Source organism: Lepidochelys kempii, chromosome 1 (assembly GCF_965140265.1).
Source record: "Lepidochelys kempii isolate rLepKem1 chromosome 1, rLepKem1.hap2, whole genome shotgun sequence".
Classification (NCBI taxonomy): domain Eukaryota; kingdom Metazoa; phylum Chordata; order Testudines; family Cheloniidae; genus Lepidochelys; species Lepidochelys kempii.
The window spans coordinates 165523280-165537023 of record NC_133256.1 but is presented as its reverse complement, the minus strand read 5'-3'; the positions used below and the strand labels follow the sequence as shown (position 1 = coordinate 165537023).

The window sequence follows — 13744 nt, the reverse complement described above, 5'->3', positions numbered from 1 at the left end:
AAATAGTGTTACTGAAACTTCTGTAAGCACCTCTGAACCATCTGCTGAAATGCTATTTTGTTGCTTCCGACAATTTAAATTGAGATACTCCTACTCTTCCTTCGACAACAGTGAAATAAAGGGAAAGCCATACCCACCTCCCCAGTTTTCCTACTAGGGGAAAAAAAATCTGACAACAGGGTTCTAGCCTTTCCTTTGACCTATATGCCCTGCACTGGAAGGGTAGTAACTTACTGAAACTGGGATCAAGACGCTCTTGACCTCAAGAAAGAAAATTAAGTGATTTTATATGTGTAAGAGTGACATCTTGTGGCCAAATATAAAAATCCCAGGTATGGAGCTTATGAATATCCCCACCTCATCTTCAAAACTGCTTTTTAAAAGCAATCATTCAACTACTGTTGCTGCCTGTTCGTGTTCTATCTGCTATCTAACAATTTGGAACGTGGTCAATTTTTAGGAGTCTTCTTTCATGTTTGCCTTCTTCAGAGCAAGAAAAGGAGAAAAAGAAAATAGAAAAACCACTCCATTTTACATTATTCTAACCACATTTTTACATGAACTTCTGCAAAAACAGATCAAACAAATAAATACACTTAAGAGTGTCTTATTTAAAAAGCCAAACAAAAACTCACCCATTTCTCTGACCAAATATCTACCAAATCACTACCTAGCTTGAGAATCTGTGGTTGCAATTTAGTGTAACCACAGGTCACGTCATAAATTCCTAAGTGAAGCTCCTGTTGATGATCTAACCACAATGTTTAGGGCCTGATTCTCATCTCACACAGGTGTAAATCAGGAGTAACTCCACTGTGGTCAATGGAGTTACACTGATGTATGTTGGAACCAAAGTGAACCCATCTCATGTTAATTTCGGCAATGGACATTGTTACCTTGGTTACTGCCACTATACATCAGTGCACTGTCACTCCAGTCAGACAGGTTTTCCATGCGGCGTGGGGGTGGTTGCATTAACTTCTGCCCCCCTTCGATCTCAGGATAAGTGCGCACTGTAAGGCACAGTGAAGGCTGAACAAGGGTATCTTTCAGCATGGTTGAGTCCAGGTCTTCAGCTCCTCTTTTGTTAATCTCAACAATTTCATCACCAGCTTTAAGGCCTGCAGAACAGAAAGTAACAGGTAAGTATCACACAGTAGGTTTCTGTTATCCATATACCCCAAAGACCTCAGTCTGTGTATTTATGAAGTGCTAGTAACTGTGATGTCTAGACATGACAAACATTTATGATTCCAAACATGCAGAAACTAGATGGATGTTAAGGGATCACTGATGGGTGCTGAATTTAGTGAAGAGATCTATCTCAGGGTTTTCTACGGCGTCCCATCACCATAGTATCATTGTCCTTGTTATCACCATGTGGTACGTTTACAGTGTATTCACTGAATTCCACTGTACGCCCTTTGTGAGTGAAGAAATCAACTTTTCTTTACATCATTTTCTAGGAGAAGAGCCATGCACAGCATTTACAGAACACACTGCTTATAAACAGATTCAGACTTCTAAAGCTTTCCAGATTATTGGTGAAGACAGTAGTAGTGGTGAGATGAACTCAGACAGGAATCTACTTTCCTGCTTCACATTGACCTGGGGGTTAGAATGAGAGAAAATTGATCATAGAAATAAGACACCAATTAATTCCTCAAGACCAGCTTGTCCAATGTTCTGCCATCAACACTAACAACATTTTTAACTTTAAAGTAAATTGTGCCAATAAAGTCAGACTTCCAAGCTTCAAGACATCACAATTCTCATCACTAACTGGAGTCATTTAGCAGAGTGTGTTTGTTAGAAAATGTTTAGGGCAAGACTGTGGCTTTACATTAGTGGCTGCATTGCAGGGGTGGGTAGGAGGAGAAGTCATGTAATGGTGGCCCATCTCTGCTTGTCAGTGCACAGGAAGGGATGGGAGAGAGGCAAAAATCACAACGTCATTCATCTTAGATCAGGGGATCTCATCTTTTTCAGTGCCAGGACTCCCCTCCCTTAAACACATTCCCTCCATTTAGCTGGGATGACACCCCCCTTTAGCAATACGGAAAGAGCAAGGTGACCATGACCCCTTGTATCGAGAATTCCTCTTCTAGATTTCTAGCATTCTGGTATTGTGTAGGAAGACTCCACCTGGACTCTGCAGAAGGCTTCTTGTCCGCCTGCCCTTCCTTGCCCATCAAAGGTAAGCCACCATCTAGCCCTCAGTATTTACAAACTAGTGAGTGTAATACAGAAAAGGGAGAGGAGAAGGATTACTAGCCAAAAACCTTAGGGTGAGAACTAGGGAAGTACTAGGCAGGTGTGATAAGGCTCATAGCCAAATAGGAAAAAAAGAGGGATTTGGGGCATTTCCCCAGTTCTGCCTTTGCTAGCATCCCTGTTTCTGTTTTTGCAGTAGTAAAAGCCATTTTATGACGGAAAACTGCTTTTTCCAATAGACAGAAGCTGGGAAGATTTACTGGTTGGTTTGAGCATTGTGTTGTCTCTTCCCATCAGCTATTCATAGCTCTCCTGTCTGGCAGAACTGGAGTGCCTTGTGTTCTCATGGTGCAATGCCTGCGTTAAAAGTCATCTGAACACATGTGACTGAATCACTGACACTCTCTTTATAAAGCAGGATTAGCTATATCATTTATTTAATTTTCTTCACACTGACGAGCACTTTATTGAAAGGGGCAAGCCATTATGATGGCTAAGGAAAAGAGGCAATGTCCCCCACTGAAACAGAACTGGATTTAGGACTTTATTTTGCCTCCTACCTGGTCCTGAAAACATCATATATCCTGTCATATAAATCCTCTAAAGCTAAATGTATAGCTTGGAAATTTATTCATGGTATTTATCCAATTTTGGACACTAGCTATAGTCCCAGTGTCTAAGAGAAATAAGAATCTGGAGAGAAAACAGCTGACTCCAGCTCAGCCCAGGAAAGACAAAGGTGGTGATGATAGACAAAGGGAAGCATATTGAAGATCCAGCAGAGAATGTGACCTCACTCTCAGAGGGTTTGTACATCCTGGCAGCCAGCTGCATGCTGGACCAGCTTTCATTATCAGGGGGACCTCCAGGGTCACCACAGACTGAAGCATGTCACAGTGATCTGTTCTGGAGGTACTGAGCGCATTGATTAATATAATTAGGCTAGGTCACTGCAACATGCTGTGCCTTGGACTGGCCCTGGAGGTCACCTGAAAAAGAAAGCTGTTTGGCAGAGCAGACCAACTTGAGCACATCACAATAAATAATATTCTGCACTGGCTGTCTAGCCAGCATTGGGCTGATTTCAAGATCCTGGTCCTTATCTTCATACCCCTAGCCAGGCTCCATCCTGTTCATCTGCACCATCACCTCTTGCTCCACGCCCCTGTGTGTCAGCTGCACTTGAAAGGGGTGCTCAGGCTGATAGACAGAGGAAATTGCAGGGTTAGAGGACAAGCTGTTCTTGGGGGAGGCTATTTAGACACAGAGTTCTCTCTACAGGAGACCATGCAGACCCTGAATCTTGCCATCATGAGGGCAGGATGCAAGACTCAGCTCTTTCAGCAAGACTTCCCCTAAGAATTGCATTGTGAATCCAGCTGCATCCTCCAGGAAATAAGATGCCCAGATTTGACTCTGCTTAAGTAAGTGGCTTTACGTTTGGTGCAAGGGGGAGGGATGCCAGAGGAGCATGTGGGGGCTTTGTTCTTCTTTAGGGGAGGGGGAAAAAAAGATACTTCTAAGGGGACGTCTACATTGCAGCTGCGAGTGTGCTTCCCAACTCAGGTATGCAGAGCCCTAAAAATAGCAGAGTAGCCAGGGGTAACATAGGCAGCGGTATGGGCTAGCTGCCCACACATGCACCCAGAGTGTCCAGGAGGTTTGGACTCGGGTGGCTAGCCCAAGCTGCTGTCTGTGCTGTTTTGAGCACGCTAGCTCAAGCAAAGCTAGAGTAGAGTAGAGTAGAGTAGTCTATCAGAGCTGGGAAGCACACCCCCGCTGCAATGTAGATGTGCCCTACATGTATATAATTGAGCCCAGATACTGTAGGTGTTGGGCACCATATAGCTGTAAAAACAACAACAATAATAAGCTGGCCCAAAAGTTGCAAAATTCAAAATGTATTGATTAAAAAGGGAAAAAAATTGTCAAAAACCTCCCAGTGGTTGACCAGCCCTAATAATATTCACCACTTCCCCACCCTTTGCCATTATTTTTTTGCATGATAAAACAAATACTTGCACTGACTCATTTGCAAAACTAACAGCAGAATAAAATGAAACAAATGAGAATAGCTTCAAAATAAAAGGACCACAAAATCATAGTCTAAACAAGAACAAAACAGGTCAAGCATTTAGTATTGTTCTGGTTTTTTTTCCTGCTAACTAATGTCCTGTTACAGTGTTAACACGTTAATATGCATGTGACCATAAATGCTGCAACTGAGGCTTTAGAGTCTCTTTCTAACCTTGGTTCTTGTCAGATGGGATGAAATATCATTAGTTTATAAAGATAATCAAGTATCTTAGAATTTGTATTTTAGGGACATCATCAATTCCAAGTATTAAACATACTTCTCTCTGAATTTCTTTACCTATTATTACTTTGAGTAACACCTAAGATTACTGTAATTGAAAGAGAGTAGAGAGAAAATGTTTTTTCCAGTTTGTCAACTCACTATACAAAGTCCTATCAACTGTACAAACTGAGAAATATAATCCCTATTTCTCTCTCAGTTATAGGTATCTTAATTTTTACTTACTATAATAATAGGTACACAAATGTTCATGCAGAAGTGTGATTTTTTTTTACGTTGACCCTGTTCTTTTGAAAAGACCAATTTTCCACTGACAACTTAGTTTAGCATTCCAAATCCAGAGTAGGCACGCACCCAGTTTTCTTTGTTTGCCTGGTTTTTGTCTAGAATCTTGCTCAAATATCTTGTAAAATTCAGGAAACTGCACTTGATATTTCCAAACTTGCTGAAGGAAGACTGCCCAGACCTCCCTTCCCAACCCCTTTATATTTGCCTTGACGCACCACAGAACCCAGAGCCTTTTGTTTGCCTACCTATGTGCCTTCATTGAGTAAGGGGAAAAGGATTATGCAGGAAACTTCATACACCCTGGCCAGAAAGATGGTGGCCATTCATATGGGAAGAGAGTGGGGAGTGGAAAGTGACAGGAAAAAGGAGTGAAGGATTTTCATGGTTCTGAAACAGATGTAGAGTGCTCCAAAAACACTACTGAAATCCTCTTAGCTGATTTCACCCTTTGGGTCAGTTCACTGGCCTACTCAGCCCTGTTACATCTCTGGTTCAGAGCAGCTATGCTTCCCGAAATGGCTGAAAGCAAAACTAGGGACAGTGATCTCAGCCACTGGAGCGAAGATATGCCATTTATTTTATTTCTTCATCTCTTAGTATCAGTTCTAGAGTGGCTTTATGGACTACTTGTCTTTCTCGCTGCAGTACATGGTGATCCTGCTATGTAAGAGAAGGGATTGGCAGAAAAGCAGTTCAGAATGAAGGGTGACTGTACATATACTGTAGTCAATCCCAAATCATTCCGTAGGTTGGATGGGGAGGTAGACATGTGCTAAGGCAGCAGTTCTCAACCCACAGGCTACATGTGGCCCAATTAGCACACAGCTGTGGCCCAGCTCAGCTGCATGCTAAAGGCCGCAAGCTCTGGGCTCCCTGCTTCCCTGCTGTGCAGCTGGCTCTGGGTAGTTGGCTGCTGCTCGGCCAAGCACAATGGGGCTGGGGTCCTGGCTACCCCCCAAGCTCCACATGATTGGGGTCCCCACACAGCAGAGTCTGGAGGCAGGGTCCCTGCCCTCCACCCAGCTCTCCGCTTCTGGCCCCACTCTGTGGAGGGGCCTCTGGGCAGAAGGCACTGAGCACAGAGCTATGTGGGGGGCACTGTGGTTCTCAACCTGTGGACCAGGTAACACCATGATAAATAGGTTGAGAACCACTGTGCTAAGGTATCTGGGGACCTTCCAAACACCTCTTTGGGACAGGCACAGATTTTTCGTTCTGTGTTTGTACAGCTCCTAGCACAAATGGAGTCCTTTTATGACTGGCACTCCTAACTGCTACTGCAATACCAATAAGAAAAAAAAAAATAATAATGAGACTATTTTAACTTGGGTAGAAGTCTTCCAGTAGCTTTTACCTTTCTTGAAAGCCAGACCCGTCTCTTTTATACGGTTCACATAAAGCCGACGAAACCCTTCTTCTTCCACAGAAGAGAGAGAAAAGCCTACAAAAATACCAAGCAACACAATTAAAACATCTTCAGAATTAGTTATATAAAAACCACAAGAGACATCTCATGCGCAGTATCTGAGGGCACTGTTTTCCACAATAAGCAAAATCTTTGCTAAAGCAGTACCTGATCCTATTGTGAGCATCCTTTACTTATGCCAAGTAGTTCCACAGCAGTATTCAAGAATTCTACTCATGTGAGTAAGGATTATCCATGTGAGTAATGGGCTTTTCAGAATTGGGGCCCAATTTTTCAGGGGGCTAGGGGTAGTATTAAAACTTAAAAAAACTGAAAAGGAAAATTACTAAATAAAAAAAAAATTACTTAAAAAGATTAACTGAATTTTTGCGTTTACATAAATCATTTAAGTTTTATTTGGGGAGACTACAGCTGTAAATTGTTGGAATGCACTTAAAACTGTCTTGCCACAAAAGGTCACTTCAAGAAGTTGAATATTTGCAGACAAAATTTATACAATGTTATGTTTTGTGTCCCAAATCAACAAAGGCCAGGAAATTCAGAGTTATGGCTGACACTCACACAAGGCATAATAGTGCCTGTTCAAGCAGAATGTCAGCTTTTACTTTTTGAATTTCCTGGGCTGGGCTGGGCTGGTTTGTAAAATGCTGCCTTTTTTTCTTTTCTCGGCTGCTGCTGCCATGACTTGTTATTCACCAAGTCCCAGTGCACATTTTTATGGCTAAGTTATAAACCTGCAAACCAGAGATTTATAATGGAAACACTGACACAGACTTAATTTTAAGAGTGCAAATGGCACAACTATATTTGATATTGGTGATTTTCTTTATCCATTACTAGGAATTAATGTAATGTCAGCTCTAATGTGTGTATAAAATAAAATGTATTTTATTACATTTGCTTTATTTATTTACTATTGAGACTTGCCTAAAAAAGGACATTTGCTTTTCTGAAACTTCCTGGCACCCTAGATGTGTATAGACCGCAGGTTTTTTTTTTTGTTTGTTTTTTTTTCTCAAATAAAACTTTTATGAATCAGTATATACTAGGGAGAGTTGCTTGTTTGATATGCAATCAGCCACCAGTCAAGAGGAAGCAGATGTACTGGGAGCCTATTCTAACCCTATGACTCCCTTCAAGTTGATGTTTATGGATGGCAAGTTATTCTTTCATTAAAAAAATAGGGACCAGCCCACAGGCCTGTGGCATATGGCCATTTATCACTTAACAGCCAATTTAGAGACTTAAAGCTGGGCTCCTCAACTTGGAATATAAATGGAATCTGTCAAGCTCACTTCATGCACCAAGGTTAGTGGGGAGAGAAATTCTGAATAAACTGAAGAACGGCCAGGCAAAAAGAAATGGTAACTATGGGCCTGTCCTCACTGCAGAGTTAATTCAAGTCCCACCCATTCACAAAACCCCTTAACTCAAGTGTAGCAGTGCATTTAACTGGACTGAACTCACCCATCGAGGCTACACACGAGGTAGCAGAACACACCAGCTGCTAGTCCCATCACTCTGTGCAGCTCAGGTGTTATTTTGCAACGTGTGCTCAAGCTAGACCAACTCCAGAGGCATTAACTCAAGTGTAGATCAGCTAACACTGCAGTGAAAACATAGCCTACAACATGGCTCTGGAAAAATATAATGGGACCAAGAGACTGATGAGATACTTGTGAGCTGTTTATAAGCAATATTGTCCCCTTCCACAGAGAACCTGGTGAAAGTGGACAAGTTCAGCTGGCAACTCTGCAGAGTTTACTGTAGGCCATGTCTACACTACAAAATTATGTCGACCTAACTTGCGTCGCATACAGCCACCGCAGTTATTAAATCGCTTGTGTGCGCACATGCCTGGCTCCTTGTGTCAGTGGTGCACATCCTTACTTGTATCGACCATATTGGCAGTGTGGGATGGCTTCTGAAAGCCAGTAATAATCGAAGTAAGCAACGCAGTGTCTACGTTGACACTTTTCAGAGTAGCAGCCGTGTTAGTCTGTATCCGCAAAAAGAAAAGGAGGACTTGTGGCACCTTAGAGACTAACAAATTTATTTGAACATAAGCTGTAGCTCACAAAAGCTTATGCTCAAATAAATTCATTAGTCTCTAAGGTGCCACAAGTACTCCTTTTCTTTTTACACTGACACTGTGTCAACTTAATTACATTGACCGTGACTCTACACTGCTCAGGGAGGTAGTGTTACTATATAGGCGTAGAGAGGCGCTTATGTTGGCGGGAGCCAAATTTAAGTGAAGACACTTCCACAGCTAGGTCAATGCAAGGCAGCTTACATTGGCCTAACTGTGTATTGTAGACCAGGCCTTAGTAGAGATTCGCTCAACCATTCTGCTTGGGGAGCTGGGTTTGTCTGCCTTGAGTCGCTTTACCTTAGCCAAGTCATTTAACCTCTCTGCCTTTGATTCTCTGGCTGTTCTGTGAAGATAACAACACTTCCCCACCTTACAAAGGCACTGTCAGGATTAATTAACAGTTTGTAAGAAGATTAAAAGTGTACAGGCATTATTATTATGATTATAGCTGGAATGCTAGCAATAGCAACAGTTAATGTTGCCTACAATTTCAGTAATGATAACACTTACTTTCTCAAGCAGGCTGCACAAGGCACGTGGAATTTTGGTACATAACGTTAAAATCTTTAAAACATGCAGTAAGTTCGCTTTGGATTGAATGAAGCACAGTAGTGAAAGCACGTGATAATTAGGAAGCAGTATTTTACAGAGCACACTGAAGATGGTAAGAGCATTGCCTCATTCAGTACACTAGTTTAAGATCCTGCATAGGTACATTCTGTTGCTGTCTAACTAACATAGGCTCCAATTCAGCACAGCATCCCTATTCATGGAAGCACTTATACAGATGCTTATATGCTGTCCTGATTTGGGGCTACAGTGTTGCCACACTACAGATTTTTTTTAAAATTATTATGGTTTTTAAAAAATTAGGAAATTAAAAAGATCTCTCTGTTAAGACAGCAAAGTTTAGGGTCCCAATGCTATAAAGGCTTACACACATGCTTAGTTTTTTTTTTTCATATTGCAAGAGGTCACTAGGACTACTCACTGCATGTAAAGTTAAGCACATGATCTTGGTAGGACTGTAAAAGTAAGCACTGTGTTAAAATTACAAAGGTTATGTTAATCTACATAAAGGCAATGTCAAGCGTTAAAAATTCAAATGCACTTGCAACCTTAACTCTTGTCTCTTGTATGCATGCATTTCAATATAGGCTTAATATTACAAGATCACTTAATATTATTTCCACAGGACCCATGCCTTATTCAGAGCTTGATCCTGCTCCCATTAAAGTCAAAAGGAGTTTAGTGATTTCTTTCAATGAGTGCAGTAAGCATTATGAGGGGGTATTATTGTCTGCAGGATCAGGCCCACCCATAAGACACATTTCCTGCCTCAAACAGCTCAACTGATCATTTTATTTTACAATAGTTTGTTTTCATTGTTTCCCACTTTTTTACGTCCCTGCTGCTAAATAAACCCAAAAGGGAATAAAGACAAGCCCTATTGAAGTCTTCCCAGACACGACATAATTATTGAACCTGGGGTCATAATTGTGCTAGTTAATATGTATGTCTTAAATCTTTAGTTTTCAAATAGCAGCCAGTATCGCTGCTTTGCACCAGAGCTCAACATTCAAAATGGCCTACAGCTGTATAATAATCAGTTTTGGGATTCAAAATTATTCTATTCATTAAAACAGAATCTTTGGATAAACATTAAAAGATGCAGATCGGCTGCCCAGGGGGTAGGCTGCAAAAGAAATGTAAAAATACTGTAATTGCCTGACCAAAGGGCAATCTTGCCAATCTAAAGGCTTGTAATTTTGAATACTAAAGAGTTGAAAGAACAGATAAGACAGAGATTTTGCTAAAATGGTATACAGAGTATTTCCCCCCTCTTTATAAATGTGTTAATATTAAAGGGCATATTCCAGCTTTTGAGATGCACTGGGCTTCTGTAGACTTCACTGGATGCCAAACTTGTGTATCCGAAGCCTGTCTATGCTGGACAAGATTGTGACCTGTCTCGGGGGCTTGGGCAGGGAAGTAAAGGGGCACAAGGCGCTTCCTTACTTCCCTGAGAGGACTACCCATGTTGTGGGTAGCAGCAGAAAAGAGAGAGCATCCTGCGAAGGGCCACTATACAACCCGCACACACAGGAAAGGAAGAGACTGGAGGAGGCCAGAAATGGGTGGGGACAAGGGGTCCATTCCCCTTGGTCCCAATGCACTGGGGGACATGTGATAAATCATGCATAGAGATAATGCTGGATACTTTCCACTTGGAGCAACAGGATAACCAGGAGGTAGGCTGTGACTCTGGGCTTTACATTTACGTTAATGCGCACTAGGGAACTTTTAGTGCACACCAGCAAGGTTCACATGGACCAGTTAATTTGCAAAACACCGGTGTGTACTACCACCCTCTGTAGGCAAGCCCAGAGTCATAATCTGCTTCCCCATCTGTTCCTGCAGCAGTGCAACAACACACTGTCACTTGAGACTTACTGCAAAGCCACACTTTATCTTATAACAAAAACATTAACATAACACATGGCTATTGGGAGAGGGGAGTTCTGCTCTACAAGATTCTGTTTTTCACCAAAAGCACTCTGTGGCTGCATATCTCTGTGCCACATTCTTAATGGCAAGGATTTTGCACAGTATGTTCTGAGAAGCTACACAAACAAGAAAACATTTCCCTTTTCTCAAATTATAACTTTCATTAATGATCTGTACATGCTACAGTTCATGCGCCAGAGTGGGCTTTGCATTCAGTTTGTTAACAAAAAAACAAAAAAAATCCAACCAGCTTCAATGTGAGCAAGATGGCTTTTCATGGCTTCTCTTACTCTGGATGACACAGGAGTCAGATCTGCTTTTTTTATTTTGCTCAACAGTCCCTTAAGGTTAATTAATTGTAAATAAGAGCGTGTTTACACCAGGATTTGATAGGAAAAACAAAAACAAATCAGGAAGATAACTTACCATAAAAATCAGAGGCTGTGTCGGACTTCTCAATTTGAATGTGCCGTGTAATTTTTTGACAGATTTCAATTTCTTTGTATAACTGAACAGACAAAATATTTTAAAAAATCCATTATTACAAAAGGTTATACTGCTTGTCACCATTCTGAGCAGATCTTTCTTTTTAATTAAAGGCGCAAAAGAGGAACCACAGTCATTTATTTACTGCAGCCTTCCCCACACCTGTAAAATGTATTCCTGGAGCCACTCTGCTTTATTTTTAGAAACACTGGATTGTGATTAAAAGAGAATGTGTTATTTCTAGCACTACCTGCATGCAAGTGGTTATATAACAATGTCCATCCTCCAATAAAGTTCTGAGTGCACAAGGAATGCAGGGTTTGGCCCCCAGGTATTTCTATTTAATAGTCTGGAAAAATTCAGGGTGTGTAAGAATTCTGATTTAAAAACAGATTTAAATCATTATTTGTATTGAAACTATTTTTTAAATTTTAAATCCGATTTCTTGTTTACATGTTGCCCGTTCTTTACTTCTTCCTCATTTTATATCCTGAAATTGCTGAAGTGGATTTTTTCAGCTCATTTCTTTAATTTATTTCCTAATTGTTAGTAGAATATCACATCTGACAGAGAGATTTCTCTACTACAAAGTTTCACACTTGAAATGCTCATCTAGGTCAGCGAGTCCAGTCTCCTGCTAGTTAGGTATTATTAATTATTATTATTATTATTTATTATCAACAACAACATCCTTACTCTGGGAACACCATAAACTCAAAACACAAAAATGACGATATGTGCAAGGAACACCACCTTCTGATGTATCAAACTTTCACAAGTAAACAAAACTGAAATGGCTTCAACCAGGCTATATTCCACCTACTAGGGGTTGCAACTTGAACTCAGTGGGACTTGTGCTTTTAAATCAGTCAGATGCTTTTCTTTCTTTCTGTCTGTCTGTCTAGGTCACTTATATCCCCCACATCCCATTACCATAGGCACTTCATGGTCTTTAATGTATTTATCTACACAACACCCTGTGAGGCAGGGTAGTGCTATTATTTCCATTTTACAGACGGGGAACTGAGGCACAGAGAGGCTAAGGGCCAGATTTACAAAGGAATTTAGATATCTCAAAATGCAGCTTGGTGCCTAATGGGATTTTCAAAAGCAAGTCGGCAGCTCACTGCCATTGAAATCAGCTTTTGACAATCCCACAAGGTCTCTAAAAACCTGTAAATCTGGCACTATAAGTGACTTAGCCAAGGTAGCTCAGGCTGTCTATGGCAGAGTAGGGAATTGCACCCGGGTCCTCCACTGCCTAGGCCTAACCGCTGGAACATCCTTTCTCTCTTTTAAGACATCCCACCCTCAGATGCCTAAATGCAGGATTAGCAGCCTAACTGTAAGCTCCTGTTTTTGTAAATGTTGGCCTGTGTGTAGAAAACATTCACAATAACTTTGCAAACGTATCAGATGTCTAAATAACTACATTGTTAATGCTGATGCAAATCTGTATGGGAGGTGACTAAGGTTTCATGCACTAAATATTTTTAATAAAAATAAAATTTTAGCCCCGGTGGTGCAATAAATGTTTAAGCACATAGACCAGGAGTTCTCAACCTTTTCCCTACTGAGGCCCCCCTCAACATGCTCTAAAAATGCCGAGTGTGTGTGTGCGGGGGGGAACGACTTAGGGCTCTGTGCTGGGGGGGCGGGGAAGGGAGGCCTTGGGGTATAGTTTTACTTCTATTTGGGGGAGAGGGGGCAAGAGCTGGTGAGGCTCAAGCCAGCTCCGCACACCGGGGTCCAGGGAGGGAGCGCCACCTCCACCCCCTGACTCACTCAGGAGGCCACCCAGCCTGTCTGGGCTATAGGTGGACGCAACCGAAAATTATAACTCCCAAGAGAGGACTCAGTTCAAAAAGTTTTAAAATTGCTCAGGGTGCAGGAAGGGGGGTAGCTAGGGGCTGTGTGCAGGCAGGGGGTAGCTCAGGGTGCTGGGAGTGGCGTAGGTGGGGCTGTGTGAAGTGAGGGGAGTAGCTCAGGGTGCAGGCAGGGGGTAGCTAGGGACTGTCTACGGGTGGAGAGCGGGGCTCCCAGTGTGGCTCTCAGCTTTGGGGCGGAGGGGTGCTGGGGCTCCAGGCTTCAGCCCCCCAGCTAGTCCTGGCTACGGGAGAGGTTTGCTGGCTTCAGCCCCACAGCTCCCGGCTTTGGGGGCTTGAGGGGGTGCTGGCATCAGTCCCAAGCTGCTCCCAGCTTGGGGATGGGGGCGGCCAGCTTTAGTCCCGTACTGCTCCCGGCTTGGGATGAGGGATGCTGGCTTTAGCCCCGTGCTGCTCCTGGCTTCGGGGTGTGGGGGGGCACCAGCTTCAGCCCCCCACGCTGCTCCCAGCTTCAGTGCTGGGGCTTGGGGCACTGGGTTTCAGCTGCGGAGCTCCACGGCCCCCCTGAAAGGGCTCTCGGACCC

General features: G+C 42.5%; 1 protein-coding gene across 11 annotated transcripts in view; it reads right to left on the bottom strand.

The window, feature by feature from the left end:
- Positions 1–13744, bottom strand: part of TIAM1 (TIAM Rac1 associated GEF 1) — a 264451-nt gene that overhangs the window by 41341 nt on the left and 209366 nt on the right. For all 11 annotated transcript variants that reach the window (XR_012161161.1, XM_073362431.1, XM_073362486.1 and 8 more), the window contains 3 exons: positions 11275–11356; positions 6174–6260; positions 897–1121 (listed from right to left, as the gene is read on the bottom strand). Coding sequence is in view for 10 of the 11 variants with exons in the window: in XM_073362431.1 (XP_073218532.1) it covers positions 897–1121; positions 6174–6260; positions 11275–11356 (394 nt within the window). In the remaining variant the exon portion in view is untranslated. The remainder of the gene's footprint in view (positions 1–896; positions 1122–6173; positions 6261–11274; positions 11357–13744) is intronic.